This window comes from Salvia splendens, chromosome 7 (assembly GCF_004379255.2).
Source record: "Salvia splendens isolate huo1 chromosome 7, SspV2, whole genome shotgun sequence".
NCBI lineage: Eukaryota > Viridiplantae > Streptophyta > Magnoliopsida > Lamiales > Lamiaceae > Salvia > Salvia splendens.
In genome coordinates, this window is record NC_056038.1 from 11,915,427 (window position 1) to 11,930,929 (window position 15,503).

Sequence of the window (15,503 nt, forward strand, 5' to 3'; positions counted from 1 at the left end):
CATTAGTAGATTAATTTTGTAGTACAGTACATATGTTATTGTGTGCAGCCTGGACTTGAGGACCTTTTTTCCATTGGGAATTTTGTGGGATAGTAAACTTTAGTAGTATTACTACCTATTTTCATTGAAAAAGAAATTGAAAGATGAATTGAAATAGAGGAATGTACAAGTGTAACAAAAATGTAGTACAATGAGTTATCCTATTAATCTTAGATGGTGGTGTTGAGGTAGAAATATAGGGCAATCAATGCTGCCGCTCCAAGTGCTATTGCGAAGGGCAATGCCTGCCTGCAAAATGCAAATATATTTGGATCCTTACGTTAGAAAAAACAGAGACACATACATACCCGATAGCTTCGTCTCTCTTAATCTGTTCTTTCCTGGCTTTTCGAACATCTGTGCTGTTTGCATTTTTAGAAACATCTGGCGCATATGGCCTGAATCTCCTTTTTGGGGCACCACATACTGCAACCAACACATCCATGCTTATATAAATGCTCCTACATAATAATAATAATAATCATAATCGGGAAATTGACTCTTCCAATAATTTCATCAAGGCAATCTAAGACAAGTAAAAGTATACCAGGGCAGAAATAGTTATCAGCCAGTTTCTCAAAAGGTGTTCTGTCATTGTAGATATACCTGCATTAAGATAAGTCCCAAGTCTAATCATACTATATCCAAGAACATTTATACAATAAATGACAAAAAGGGAAATAAAAGAAAGATGACCCGCAATCGCGGCAGATGTAGGCTTGCTTGGAAGCAACACGCATCGAGAATTTAGGCGCAGTAGTTGGGAGAGTTGAGAGTTGAGATGGCATGAATGAATAGGTGAACAGATGGAGAGAAGAAGGGTGATTTCAGCGCAAAGCGGCCGGTGGTAGCTCCCGGCGGCAGAGATAGTGGCGCCATGGACTTGGCTCCATGAAGACTTGTGGCCATTTCTAACTGATGTCTGTGTGTGAATAATGAATAGAGAGAGTGTGATGGATATTGATGATGATATGAGGTGATAAGAAAAGTCAGTTATGTGGAGTAATATTGTGTGGAAGCATGGCTGTCATACTCCCCCACAAAACTGCCCACATAACTCCAATTTAGGACCCTTTTTTTTCTTTTCTTTCAAGAACTTTCTTAAGCCCACTTTATTTGTTTTTATTGCTCTTTTTTCATTTGTTTTCTCATACCCAAATGCCCTTCCTAAATTCAACTTGTGTTTACAAACATGTGGCTGTTATTATTTAGTACAAAAGCCATTAAAGAATTGGATTCTGCACCTGAGAAGGTATCATAGCTTGTTAGGAAAGTTGTATAACATTTAGTAATTTTGATTAGATCCCAGAATTCTACTGAAAATTAATCTCATGATGTAATAGATCATAGCTCAAACAGTTAAAAGTTGAAGAAAAGTCAAACAGCTTACAAGTTACAACTGATGAATGCCAGCTGCCTCCATACCAGATGAAAATCTTCAGTGCCCTAACACCAGTTTGAAGTAAAAACTAATTGTACATCAAAAGCTGCATTGTCTCTAAAACAAACCAACAACAGCTACATCAAGATTTGAACTTGAATGGGAAATTTACATTAATCAATACATTTGATGGGAAATGGATTTGATACAGGTGAGTTTGAACATACGACAAGAAGACTAGCTACCAAGGTTTAAGGTCACCCACAGGTCCTGCAGTCCAGTTTAATATGCTCTCACCACTTCTCAAGTAAATACTCCTGTCATGAGGCAACTTACGAGCGAGCCCGTTCAATATCTGATGGAAGGCATCCCGTGCCTGAGCAGGATGTGGAAACAACATCGCCTGTTTCATAGATGGATTGGCTAGTACTCTTTGCTTCCTTAGTATCTCTTCAATTGGAATCGAGGTTAGTATTGTATCCAGCTTAGGGACATCCTTCTCTGCTACAAAAATACCAATATCTTCCCATGGAATTGCATCAGCAAAAGGTAAGACAATGTCATCAGCTATGATAACAGGGATGCAGCCAAACACAACTGCTTCAACCAGTCTAGGACTCCATGGGGCCCATCCGAGCGGGCAAAGACAGAAGATAGCTCTCTGCATGTCTTCGTAATATGTAGTTGGGTGTTCCGTGGAGATATCAAAGAGGGGATTGTCCTTAAAGTTCTCCCACACTGATGCTCGCGCACCTCTGCAATATCCAAAGCAAATTTAGTTTACATGTCAGTTTTTGGGCTATCCATTATTTCCGAAATTGGGAATGTGAGATAGTGTAGATGTGTGGCATCACTCAAACGGACTAGATACTCGACTATGTAAAAGAGACTTCAGTAATCAGATATTGTGTGTCTCTACTCTGCTTCAGGGTTTATTTATGGTGCTCATTGGGCTATAATAATCTACTAAATAAGATCTTTCCTCTTTCGTAAAGTACATTATATAAATCAAACAACAAGTGAGTTTTTTAAGCATCGAGTACAAGAACAGTAGCAGTATAATATGAGAACGAACAGCATATTACATCAACTATGCAGGTTAATGAAACATACCTTGCATAATAACCACCTTCTGGGTCATTCCCAACATCATAAAACAAACCTCGGAAGTAAACAAAGATGGATCTAGGAGTGCTAGGAGAAATTAGATGAGCCTGCATTTTCTGTGGAGGGGCATATGGGGGGATTATGATTGATCCATCCTTTAAGCAAACATGGTTACGCTGTCCAAACGTCTGAACCAAGGTAGCACGTTGGAGCAACGGAAGGATTCCTCTCTCAATAGCTTCTCTTCCTACAGAACATATAGTACATTCAATCAGAAAATATCTGAATTCCAAAGAGCGTTATCTGTAAAAGATTTTGTATCATCCATGCATGTAAATTGACAATGAGTGAGAACTCTGTGATTTTAATTGATCCAGAGACCATGCGACTTACTAGATAGTGAAAGCACGCCGCAAAATCATGAGGCACAATAAAGAAGTGATCGGCTCCTTCAGTTGCGTTCCAATATGGCCAGTTAGAAGAGATCAGCTGTATAGCACTTCTCATCATACGAGGTGATTTGAATGGTAGTGGGAGGCCATTTGGTGTCAGGTCACAAGTGCATACACAGGAGTGTAGAACCAGTCTGCTTCTTCAGGATTAAGAGTACGAACTGGACTCGACAAGAGAAAACGGTGCATAAAAATCTCTGCTGCAAACATATGGGTGAGGCATCTTGGGTCTTTCTGTAAAATCTTTTGTTGTATTTGCTAGGAAGCTCATAAACAAAAACTTTTAATCTTCCAACAGGATCATCTTCCAGTACATCACCGGCACTCCCTAAAATATGAAAATGCAACAAAAAATGCATGAGTTGGATAATTTAAATCTTGCAGCAAAACCAGATTGCTTGACATTCCTACATCATCCTTATATTCTAACCTATCTGCTGAAACAAGATAATGATTGGATTTTCCACCTAGTTTGCCTTTTCCAAGGAATAGTAAGTAGTAGTAGAAAACTTAGTGAAAGTTATATAAAAACAAGTGCTTAAAAGTTAAAATCTTCCTTGACGCCTATGGTTGCCAAGCAATAAGCACTTTGACTGTTTTGCACCAGATGAAGCCAAGGGCATGAGGTGTAGAGACATTACGATATTAGCATTTCTTTAACTTCATGTTTCATCGATCTAAATTATTAGCCCTGTGAGATTCAACTAACAAACCACGCACAAGGAAGTAGTTAGTGTGAACAGAACAAGGAAAAAGTTTTATTTTGTTTTGTAACTTTGTTTTTCTTTTTGTCTTTCCAGGGAAAATTAAACAGACTGAGAGTAAGCATCTAGATAGATGATGAAACTCCAGCAGGCAAACAAAGCCAAAAGTCTAGAGGTTCACACAGACATCAAAAGATTAAGAGTGATGGAAGGAAATCATAGATATGCACTTATAAAGGTAAACCCCCCAACGGCGGATGTATAGCATATAAAAGATGGATAAAATTTAGATTTAAGGCTCCATAATAGCTATTAGAGCAAATTTGAGGAGAAGATCATGTTATAAACATATAGTCCAGTAAGTAGGACAACCAAAGTAATTAATTACAGTTACTCCTGAAACCATGCTTTTGTCAAAGTTAAATACATTTAAATTTCCGCTAAGCGAAGCGGTCGCAAGTGTCGAGTTCCCCTAAAAAAATCTTTATTGACCACGTTTGAAGAGGATTTATTAATGTTATTTTTATGACTATAGTGAGTCAATATCACTCTCATTAAACTTTATAAGTAAATCATGAAAATTATGAATTTTATTATCACGGAGATCCAATTGATATGGCATAACGGTGAATGTATTTGTGTTAATGAATACTAACAAACTATTCCTCATTTTGATATTTATGATCCTAGATATATAATGAAACTAGAGACATTTAACAGGGACAACATATAATCATACATACCAGATTAAAAGGAGGTTTTAGTTATGTAACAGATGACTTGTAATATTTCAAAATTTGCTCAAGCTTCTTATTCATCAATTTTATTTTAGGATCTAATCAAAACCCAACAAAAAAAAATGGATGACAGTATGTTTTATAAGCCCCAAAATAATTTTATCTAATATATATTGAAAAAATAAATAGTTATGATAAGCAACGCCAGCCACAACATGTAGCAAAATCAATTAAAAAATCCCCCAAAAGAAAAATCAATGATTGATTCAGATAGTGCAGAGCGAGCGACACCCAGCATGTGCACCAGCTCGGACTCGGGCTCCGGCTCGGGCTCGGGCTCGGGCTCCAACGGATGGACCAAAGCCCGCGGAGTAGTGCTCAAGACTCTGGTCTTAATGGGCGGAGCACTGTTGCTGAAGCGCCTCACTAAGTCCACCACCCGTTGGGACCATGCGCGCATCGTCGCCGACTCACTCGCCGGGGAGAAGGTTACTTTCCTATTCAATTGCCGATTCAACTTGTGTGTTTCGATTTATTTTTTTTATTTTGGATTTGCTAGTTTTCGAGGGAGCAGGCTTCGAGGGACCCGGACAACTATTTTAATTTGAGGTGATTTTCTGTGCTGCCGTCTTCCGTTATCTGCTTTGGAATGTGATTGATTGCACGAGGTGATGATTAGTGTATGGAATATAATGTCTTAGGATTGTTGTGTAAGAAATTAGGGTAAATTATAGAGTCTAATTTCGAGCTGCGGAGGAGTGTATGTCAGTATCGCGTGTGTTTCTGAGGATGCTTTGCCTGTACTGAATTATTGGTTTGTTGATTATACAGAGCATAAGTGTTCCTTTATTTTGTTGTTTAAATAGATGAATTTGTGTCTATTGTAGAATGATTTTACACTTTTTCTGTGTTATTTCTAGATGGCTCTCATGTCCAGCAGCAGAAATGGTTGATGGTTCAAGAGTTTTGTACTTTGAACAGGTAGAATATGTCAAAATATTGTCTTGGATGTGTTTAACTTTGCAAGGTTTCTTTATCTTCAAGATTTTCAATAGATTACTTCGTGACAGGCATTCTGGAGAACTCCTCACAAACCTTTTCGACAGGTACTTGATCGAACTACTTCGAGAGTTTGAACCTTAGATATTGTTGATGTCTATGTTTTGGCAGCATTTTGTTTGGCGATCATACTGGGAAGTCATCCCATATAGAAATGAACATTCTCACTGATGAAAATATGAATGTCTTGTCAGTTGGATATGTTGCATATGTTTCTACTAATTAATTATTCTAACAGAAATCTCGATGCAGAGATTTTTCATGGTAAAGCCTTGCTCAAAGAGATGAAATGTGATGTTGAGGTTAGGCCTTAGTGCGTAATTTTATTTTCATCTATCTGCTTTATAAGCTGCTACAGAGTATTACTTATGATGTTCATTAAATTACCCTTCTCCTTTGGATAGATGATGTTACTTACGCTATCTTCGGGACTCAAGAGGGTAGTACAAGAATTTTTGTGATCGGCGAGGGATCAAGGCCACAGCCTGAAGAAGTAATTGGGTGTAAGTGCGATTACATATTAGATGATTGAACCTATATCTAGATCTGACAAATTGTACCATATTCATATGAATTTTTATAGTGCCCCTCTGTTAGTCTAGTGACCATCTTTGCTCTGGCTTGTGTGTTATGTTCAATAGTGTAAAATCATTGTACAATCTACACAAATCTTAATAATTTACTTGTTTCTTTTGATGTAAAATTCATTCTCACAATTAGGTGGATCTAATTTTAGCTCATCAGGTTCGAAAGGTCTCATATGGAATAACTTGTATAATGAGAGGAGAAAAGCAGTCTTATTATATTTTCGTCATTTAATAAGACTATGCCGGACATAAATCTTCCTTCCGCCAGAGGAGATAGAGATGCTTTTAATTGAATAAACAGAGTTGCAAATTATTGAAGGACCAAGTACAACTTAGTGCTATCCTGCAATTAGAGAATGGCATTTTATAGCTGAAATGGCACTGTAGGGTAGTAAATCACCACGTACTGATAGATGGGTTTGACTTTGTCTCAATAGTTGCTAGTTGCAAATTGTGGTAACTGCTACTTTGTTAGAGGGAACTATAACTTTTTGGGACACATGCAGTTTAGAGAGAAAATTGTAGGTGGCGTCAAAGATTGCAAAATATTATTGTATGTACCTCCTAATATCTGTCTTTGTTAGGAGAATATAACCAGTTTCCTTTTTTGGTGGACAAGGAGTATATACAATCAAACATAAGATAACAACATACTAGGTACACCCTATGGAAAACCATACTCCAATATTCCTACAACTTCAGTCATCTGCTGCAATATTCTCGGTTCATATTTGATTCCCTTTGGTCCATCCAAGAGCTGCCTCATTGTGTTGTGGGAAAGAGCAAGTATTGTGTTAGGTAGCATGCATGCCGTTTTGGATAAGCAACACAAGCTTCCTAGTCAAGTAAAACAACACAAGCTTCAGAGTTCTAGAACTAGTGGTTAAGCAACACAAGCTCATGAGTTCTTGATATAGTGGATGAAGTTATGCAGTCACTTATCCTCCTAATGTGCAGGTTAGATATCTGGAGCAAAGGCTTGAAAATAATAATAAGAATTGAAGTAACACTTTCTTTAAAAACACCCTATTGGAAAAGTGTAATGAGGACCTTCTTATTTTCAACATGTGAACATCTTTTGCTTCAAGACCCTGAGGCTTAGGCTCTTTTAATTGTAAGACTCTTGTTGTAGTTTTCATGCTGCATTGGAATAACTCCTTAGGGCGTATTTACTATTCAAGATTGATATACTTGATTGAGTATTTTTATCCTCTTCACAAGGATTTCTCTAATCCTACCCCTAAAGTGTGTTTACTTTGAGTGATTGGAAAGATTGATAAAGCATAAAACTGACTAGTTGAACGATAAGATGGTCAAACAAATGCAAAATTAATAAATCCTTCAAACCAAACAATGGATTAGCTTGGACTATTTTCATTTATCAATCCTAGCTTTCAAGGTAAACGTGGGTTAAGATATCAAGGCTAAGTGAAGAACTTTAATCTATTGTCATTAAGTAAGTGAGTGCATACTCAAGCTTAAAGAAGCTGAAATTTTGATTTTTTTTCTTGCATTCAACAGTTTTGAGTATTTTCAAATTTTAGATTAGCTTGTATAGACCAGATCAGAAGAAAGGTAAAAATCTAAAGGCAGCAAGGGGATGTTCTTTTCTGCTTTTCTTTTTTGGGAAATTAATACAACTTCATTACAACACTTTCAAGCTCCACTTTTAAGCATATTTTGTTTTAGCACTTTGAATCTTCCCTTTCACAGAGTAGAATTGTAAAGCCTAAATTGTCCTTTTACATGTAAAAATTATTATGTCTCATACACTCTTATTATCTGTATTTTTCTGCTTTAACTGCTCTTGAAGGTCATTCATATATATCTAATTATGTGTGCATATAAATTCATGTGTTTGTGTGTGTGACTGTGTGTGCGTGTCAGTGTAATGTTAGCCTACAGATGCAGTGTGGGAAGCCTGTGAGCTCTTAGTGCATTGATGACATTTTAATCACTACTCTACACTATGTGCACATGGTGGTGCCTGTCCCGGTGTGTCTAGGGCAGCATTCTTTTATGGGCGTGTTCGGTTTGCAAGATTGTATCCCGGGATTAAATATGTAGTGTGCTTGGTTCATGAGATTCAATCCCACAACTCAATCCTAGATGGATAATCATGGGATGATTAGTCATAGCTAACCCCTGTGACTAAAATAATCTCACAACTCAATCCTAGAATGCTGGTGTCTGGTGAGCTTTAGTAGTTAGAACTAGAAGGTACTGTTTGTGCATCAGTTATGTTATTTTATTTTTCTGGTTTCTCAGTTACTGATTCAGGCATTAGACATTTGGTCATCTGTGCTATGGATTGACGAGCCTTAAAGCATCAAATATTCAAACTTCAATGCAGGATATTGCAGAGCATTTGACTACCATATATCTCAAGCGCTGTGATAGAGGGAAGCGTTGTTTATACGAAGGCTCAACTCCTTCAGATGGGTTTCCTAATACATGGGTATGCCCACCTTTTCATTCTTCACTGCCTCACATCAACCTCACCCTCCATTTCCTGAAAGTTAATTTAGTAATTCCTTTCTGAGCATGTGTTTTATATACTGCAGAATGGAGCATCATATTGTACCTCAGAACTTACAGTATTGAAAAACAGTGAAATACACACGTCCGACATAGGCTATGATTATGAGGGAAATCAGGTGAGTTTCAGCTATATCGTTTCTTCGAAATTATCGACATATATTACACATTTGTTTCACCTGGATCCCCTCTTTCATTTCATTTCCAGGTTTGGGGCGTAAAGGGTAGTCCATACGAGTTTAAACCTGCTCCGGCATCAAGTTTTAGTGACCCATTCTCCTCTTTAACTATCCCTCCCCAATTCACAGAGAAACGGATCGAGGGCTCATTTGTCCTCCAAAATTGACACCTTTTGTCATAGAACCACACAATGTACCCTAGTATACATATTCTTTTCTTCCACCTTTTATTTGTTTTCAATATATGTACAGAAATGTTCGACTCCATCTAGCTTATAGAAGATCCATCTAAAATTTTACAATTAACAACAGACTCTTCTTATCATTTGTGAACTATGTTGCATAATGTCTCTGGGCGTTGCGCAGATATGAACATACATTAGTAGATTAATTTTGTAGTACAGTACATATGTTATTGTGTGCAGCCTGGACTTGAGGACCTTTTTTCCATTGGGAATTTTGTGGGATAGTAAACTTTAGTAGTATTACTACCTATTTTTCATTGAAAAAGAAATTGAAAGATGAATTGAAATAGAGGAATGTACAAGTGTAACAAAAATGTAGTACAATGAGTTATCCTATTAATCTTAGATGGTGGTGTTGAGGTAGAAATATAGGGCAATCAATGCTGCCGCTCCAAGTGCTATTGCGAAGGGCAATGCCTGCCTGCAAAATGCAAATATATTTGGATCCTTACGTTAGAAAAAACAGAGACACATACATACCCGATAGCTTCGTCTCTCTTAATCTGTTCTTTCCTGGCTTTTCGAACATCTGTGCTGTTTGCATTTTTAGAAACATCTGGCGCATATGGCCTGAATCTCCTTTTTGGGGCACCACATACTGCAACCAACACATCCATGCTTATATAAATGCTCCTACATAATAATAATAATAATCATAATCGGGAAATTGACTCTTCCAATAATTTCATCAAGGCAATCTAAGACAAGTAAAAGTATACCAGGGCAGAAATAGTTATCAGCCAGTTTCTCAAAAGGTGTTCTGTCATTGTAGATATACCTGCATTAAGATAAGTCCCAAGTCTAATCATACTATATCCAAGAACATTTATACAATAAATGACAAAAAGGGAAATAAAGAAAGATGACCCGCAATCGCGGCAGATGTAGGCTTGCTTGGAAGCAACACGCATCGAGAATTTAGGCGCAGTAGTTGGGAGAGTTGAGAGTTGAGATGGCATGAATAGGTGAACAGATGGAGAGAAGAAGGGTGATTTCAGCGCAAAGCGGCCGGTGGTAGCTCCCGGCGGCAGAGATAGTGGCGCCATGGACTTGGCTCCATGAAGACTTGTGGCCATTTCTAACTGATGTCTGTGTGTGAATAATGAATAGAGAGTGTGATGGATATTGATGATGATATGAGGTGATAAGAAAAGTCAGTTATGTGGAGTAATATTGTGTGGAAGCATGGCTGTCATACTCCCCCACAAAACTGCCCACATAACTCCAATTTAGGACCTTTTTTTTTCTTTTCTTTCAAGAACTTTCTTAAGCCCACTTTATTTGTTTTTATTGCTCTTTTTTCATTTGTTTTCTCATACCCAAATGCCCTTCCTAAATTCAACTTGTGTTTACAAACATGTGGCTGTTATTATTTAGTACAAAAGCCATTAAAGAATTGGATTCTGCACCTGAGAAGGTATCATAGCTTGTTAGGAAAGTTGTATAACATTTAGTAATTTTGATTAGATCCCAGAATTCTACTGAAAATTAATCTCATGATGTAATAGATCATAGCTCAAACAGTTAAAAGTTGAAGAAAAGTCAAACAGCTTACAAGTTACAACTGATGAATGCCAGCTGCCTCCATACCAGATGAAAATCTTCAGTGCCCTAACACCAGTTTGAAGTAAAAACTAATTGTACATCAAAAGCTGCATTGTCTCTAAAACAAACCAACAACAGCTACATCAAGATTTGAACTTGAATGGGAAATTTACATTAATCAATACATTTGATGGGAAATGGATTTGATACAGGTGAGTTTGAACATACGACAAGAAGACTAGCTACCAAGGTTTAAGGTCACCCACAGGTCCTGCAGTCCAGTTTAATATGCTCTCACCACTTCTCAAGTAAATACTCCTGTCATGAGGCAACTTACGAGCGAGCCCGTTCAATATCTGATGGAAGGCATCCCGTGCCTGAGCAGGATGTGGAAACAACATCGCCTGTTTCATAGATGGATTGGCTAGTACTCTTTGCTTCCTTAGTATCTCTTCAATTGGAATCGAGGTTAGTATTGTATCCAGCTTAGGGACATCCTTCTCTGCTACAAAAATACCAATATCTTCCCATGGAATTGCATCAGCAAAAGGTAAGACAATGTCATCAGCTATGATAACAGGGATGCAGCCAAACACAACTGCTTCAACCAGTCTAGGACTCCATGGGGCCCATCCGAGCGGGCAAAGACAGAAGATAGCTCTCTGCATGTCTTCGTAATATGTAGTTGGGTGTTCCGTGGAGATATCAAAGAGGGGATTGTCCTTAAAGTTCTCCCACACTGATGCTCGCGCACCTCTGCAATATCCAAAGCAAATTTAGTTTACATGTCAGTTTTTGGGCTATCCATTATTTCCGAAATTTGGGAATGTGAGATAGTGTAGATGTGTGGCATCACTCAAACGGACTAGATACTCGACTATGTAAAAGAGACTTCAGTAATCAGATATTGTGTGTCTCTACTCTGCTTCAGGGTTTATTTATGGTGCTCATTGGGCTATAATAATCTACTAAATAAGATCTTTCCTCTTTCGTAAAGTACATTATATAAATCAAACAACAAGTGAGTTTTTTAAGCATCGAGTACAAGAACAGTAGCAGTATAATATGAGAACGAACAGCATATTACATCAACTATGCAGGTTAATGAAACATACCTTGCATAATAACCACCTTCTGGGTCATTCCCAACATCATAAAACAAACCTCGGAAGTAAACAAAGATGGATCTAGGAGTGCTAGGAGAAATTAGATGAGCCTGCATTTTCTGTGGAGGGGCATATGGGGGGATTATGATTGATCCATCCTTTAAGCAAACATGGTTACGCTGTCCAAACGTCTGAACCAAGGTAGCACGTTGGAGCAACGGAAGGATTCCTCTCTCAATAGCTTTCTCTTCCTACAGAACATATAGTACATTCAATCAGAAAATATCTGAATTCCAAAGAGCGTTATCTGTAAAAGATTTTGTATCATCCATGCATGTAAATTGACAATGAGTGAGAACTCTGTGATTTTAATTGATCCAGAGACCATGCGACTTACTAGATAGTGAAAGCACGCCGCAAAATCATGAGGCACAATAAAGAAGTGATCGGCTCCTTCAGTTGCGTTCCAATATGGCCAGTTAGAAGAGATCAGCTGTATAGCACTTCTCATCATACGAGGTGATTTGAATGGTAGTGGGAGGCCATTTGGTGTCAGGTCACAAGTTGCATACACAGGAGTGTAGAACCAGTCTGCTTCTTCAGGATTAAGAGTACGAACTGGACTCGACAAGAGAAAACGGTGCATAAAAATCTCTGCTGCAAACATATGGGTGAGGCATCTTGGGTCTTTCTGTAAAATCTTTTTGTTGTATTTGCTAGGAAGCTCATAAACAAAAACTTTTAATCTTCCAACAGGATCATCTTCCAGTACATCACCGGCACTCCCTAAAATATGAAAATGCAACAAAAAATGCATGAGTTGGATAATTTAAATCTTGCAGCAAAACCAGATTGCTTGACATTCCTACATCATCCTTATATTCTAACCTATCTGCTGAAACAAGATAATGATTGGATTTTCCACCTAGTTTGCCTTTTCCAAGGAATAGTAATGTAGTAGTAGAAAACTTAGTGAAAGTTATATAAAAACAAGTGCTTAAAAGTTAAAATCTTCCTTGACGCCTATGGTTGCCAAGCAATAAGCACTTTGACTGTTTTGCACCAGATGAAGCCAAGGGCATGAGGTGTAGAGACATTACGATATTAGCATTTCTTTAACTTCATGTTTCATCGATCTAAATTATTAGCCCTGTGAGATTCAACTAACAAACCACGCACAAGGAAGTAGTTAGTGTGAACAGAACAAGGAAAAAGTTTTATTTTGTTTTGTAACTTTGTTTTTCTTTTTGTCTTTCCAGGGAAAATTAAACAGACTGAGAGTAAGCATCTAGATAGATGATAAACTCAAGAAGGCAAACAATGCACAATGTCTAAGAGGTTCACACATGCATCAAACTATTAAGAGTGATGGAAGGAAATCATATATATGCACTTATAAAAGGTACCACGGCCGGATATAGCATATAAAAGAGATAAAATTTAAGGCTCCATAATAGCTATTACCAAATTTGAGAGAAGATCATTTTATACATATATTTCAGTAGTAGGACAACCAAAGTAATAATTTAAGTTACTCCTGAAACATGCTTTTGTCAAAGTTTAAGATACATCTTAAATTTCAGCTTAAGCGAGCTGTCGCATGTCGAGTTCCCCTAAAAAAATCTTTATTGAACCACGTTGAAGAGGATTTATAATTTTATATGACCATATAGTGAGTCAATATCAATCTCATTAAACATTTACTAATTACAGAGTGGGAGGATAAGCTAAATCATGCTTCTACTTGAGATAGCACCATCCGTCAAGCTACCTAGGAAAACAAAAAACTTCCGCAGTAACCCTGATAGCTAAAAAAGATAAGCTTGCAACCTGATCTTGTTATCTTTCAGCACAAACCGTCATTGGAAAACAAAACTAGTGCTGTGATGGAGCATGATTTGAACTGTATCATTTTCAACTTATTGAAGAAGATGCAAAGCTTTAATTACATTACTAACTAAGTAACTTGTTGTCATTTTATTGAAGAAGATGCAACATAACTGAAACTCCACAACTAGCTAAGCCTCTAACTAAGTAGAGTAAAACACTGCAAGCTCTAATTGATTGTCCAATGCGAAAAGGAAATTACATCTTCACTAAGCAACAAACATAAAAGCTTATTGATATGAAGAATCTGCATAACTTTTTTGGTACTAGGATGTTTTATTAATTGATTTCAATCCAATCGCGTCACATCACATCACATCACATCACATAGACCACATCAGAGCGGAAACCGACCTACCATTTCAAAGGCAAACACCAGAATTAGGGTAAAGATTCAGCATCATATCTCAACACAAAATTGCAAATAGGGTTTGAGGTGAAGCGATCGATTATGGAGATACAGAGAGAGATCCTTACCGGAGATTCTCTCAGTTTTCTGGGCTCTGTGAAACTTGAAAGCTCCAATCCTCCAAAAGGTTGAAAAACAAAGAAGCAAAGCAAATACCAATCTCCGTTTCCTCATTTTTAAATCTCCCCTGTCTTGAACGAATCAATGCCCTTCTGCCTCCAAAGAAGCAGAAGACTGCGTCGATGAACAAATAAAAGAGAACTCAAAACTCCGATTTGTGGAACTCAAACATATCCGCAGCTCCACTGCTGTTACCACTCTGTAACTAATCTGTAAACACTTCAATTTATTTTGCCAATGAGCTGCTGACTGCTGTCTCATTGCACATATTTTAGATATCTCATTCAAAATAACATATTTCAAAAAAATTTAAAAAAAATTACTTTATTAATTTTATTCTGTATATTTCTTTAATTCATTGAACAACATATATTCTATTAAGATATAGCAGAATTTTATTTGTAAATGAGAGAGAATTAAAAAATGCGATTACCATTAAACTGCAAGCGGTAGATTTCGGAATCGACTGTATACTGTGGATCCAGTTAAAACTTAGCAAGTCTAGACACCATCGGTAAAAAACGATGGGCATATCGTCTAACAGAAATTAAGGAAATCGAACGTTTGTTTTTATTAAATGATGATTTTTCCATCATTAATTTTTTTTGGTTGTGTAAAACTTGTCCCAAAAGTAAAATCATGTGTTGATATCAAATTCAAAAAAAAAGACATGAAGTTGTCATAATATTGCTAGTCTACAATATTTGGATATGTAAGTTTCAAATTTCATCCTTTTTCTTTTTGAGATGTCATTCTAATTTTATCAGTTAGTGTGTCCCAATCAAATGCGTTGGTTTTTAGACGTCAATTCAAGAAAAAGAGGTTAACATTCAAATTCCGGCTATATTAATAGATTGAAGAACAAATTTGGAGGACGTGCTTTAAGAAAAACTATTCTCAAAGATTGAAAATCTTGAAAATCTCGAAGTTATTGTCGAGAAATTCCGAAAAAAATCTTTATCGTGATATTATTTGCAGTAATTTTTTCATTGGTGAGAAATAACAAACTTGGGGTAAAGTTCGTGATAATGTTTGATAATTTCAAAGTTAGTGGGAAAAACACAACCTTTTGAATGTTTCATGATATTAGACGTGAATATCCCTTAGGCCATGTTTGGTTGTCAGGATTCTGTCTAGTAAAGTAATCTGATTCCTTAAATTTTAAATTCCTATGTTTGTTTCCGTTTTTAATCAAATTGGGAAAGTAATCAAAATCCTGAAACAAAGAAAGTTAATACAACTTTCCAGGATTCTGAATCCTAACTTTTCTAAGTTATTCTTTTTCCCAGTTTTAGGATTCTTACATATTTAATGCAATATAGTATAGTTTTATTATTATTATTATTAGTATTATTATTATTATTATTATTATTTATTATAATGTTTTAAAAATAATTTAAAAGTATAA

The 15,503-nt window shown here is 36.8% G+C and overlaps 2 protein-coding genes and 3 pseudogenes across 4 annotated transcripts; 1 reads left to right on the forward strand and 4 right to left on the reverse strand.

Annotated features, from left to right (window-relative positions):
* Positions 1–124: 124 nt before the first annotated feature.
* On the reverse strand, positions 125–980 carry LOC121742567 (annotated as a pseudogene).
* A 406-nt stretch (positions 981–1,386) lies between these two features.
* On the reverse strand, positions 1,387–3,462 carry LOC121742611 (annotated as a pseudogene).
* A 1,161-nt stretch (positions 3,463–4,623) lies between these two features.
* On the forward strand, positions 4,624–9,089 carry LOC121741328 (annotated as a pseudogene).
* Positions 6,643–10,245, reverse strand: LOC121741327. Of its 3 annotated transcripts, none has more exons than XM_042134045.1 (4): positions 9,896–10,245; positions 9,748–9,806; positions 9,509–9,626; positions 6,643–6,903 (listed from the first exon to the last, which is right to left on the reverse strand). In XM_042134045.1, the coding sequence occupies exons 1-4, from the start codon at positions 10,102–10,104 to the stop codon at positions 6,861–6,863; spliced, it is 429 nt and encodes a 142-aa protein (XP_041989979.1). In that variant the 5' UTR covers positions 10,105–10,245; the 3' UTR covers positions 6,643–6,860. The 3 variants fall into 3 exon arrangements, with proteins under 3 accessions (XP_041989979.1, XP_041989978.1, XP_041989977.1); XM_042134044.1 differs by lacking the exon at positions 6,643–6,903 and adding an exon at positions 9,264–9,449; XM_042134043.1 differs by lacking the exon at positions 6,643–6,903 and having other exon boundaries at positions 9,264–9,626; positions 9,896–10,242.
* Positions 10,246–10,540: 295 nt separating this feature from the next.
* Positions 10,541–14,334, reverse strand: LOC121741326 (probable beta-1,4-xylosyltransferase IRX10L). The gene is made up of 4 exons (XM_042134042.1): positions 14,044–14,334; positions 12,077–12,465; positions 11,689–11,930; positions 10,541–11,329 (listed from the first exon to the last, which is right to left on the reverse strand). The coding sequence occupies exons 1-4, from the start codon at positions 14,147–14,149 to the stop codon at positions 10,816–10,818; spliced, it is 1,251 nt and encodes a 416-aa protein (XP_041989976.1). The 5' UTR covers positions 14,150–14,334; the 3' UTR covers positions 10,541–10,815.
* Between the last annotated feature and the right edge of the window lie 1,169 nt (positions 14,335–15,503).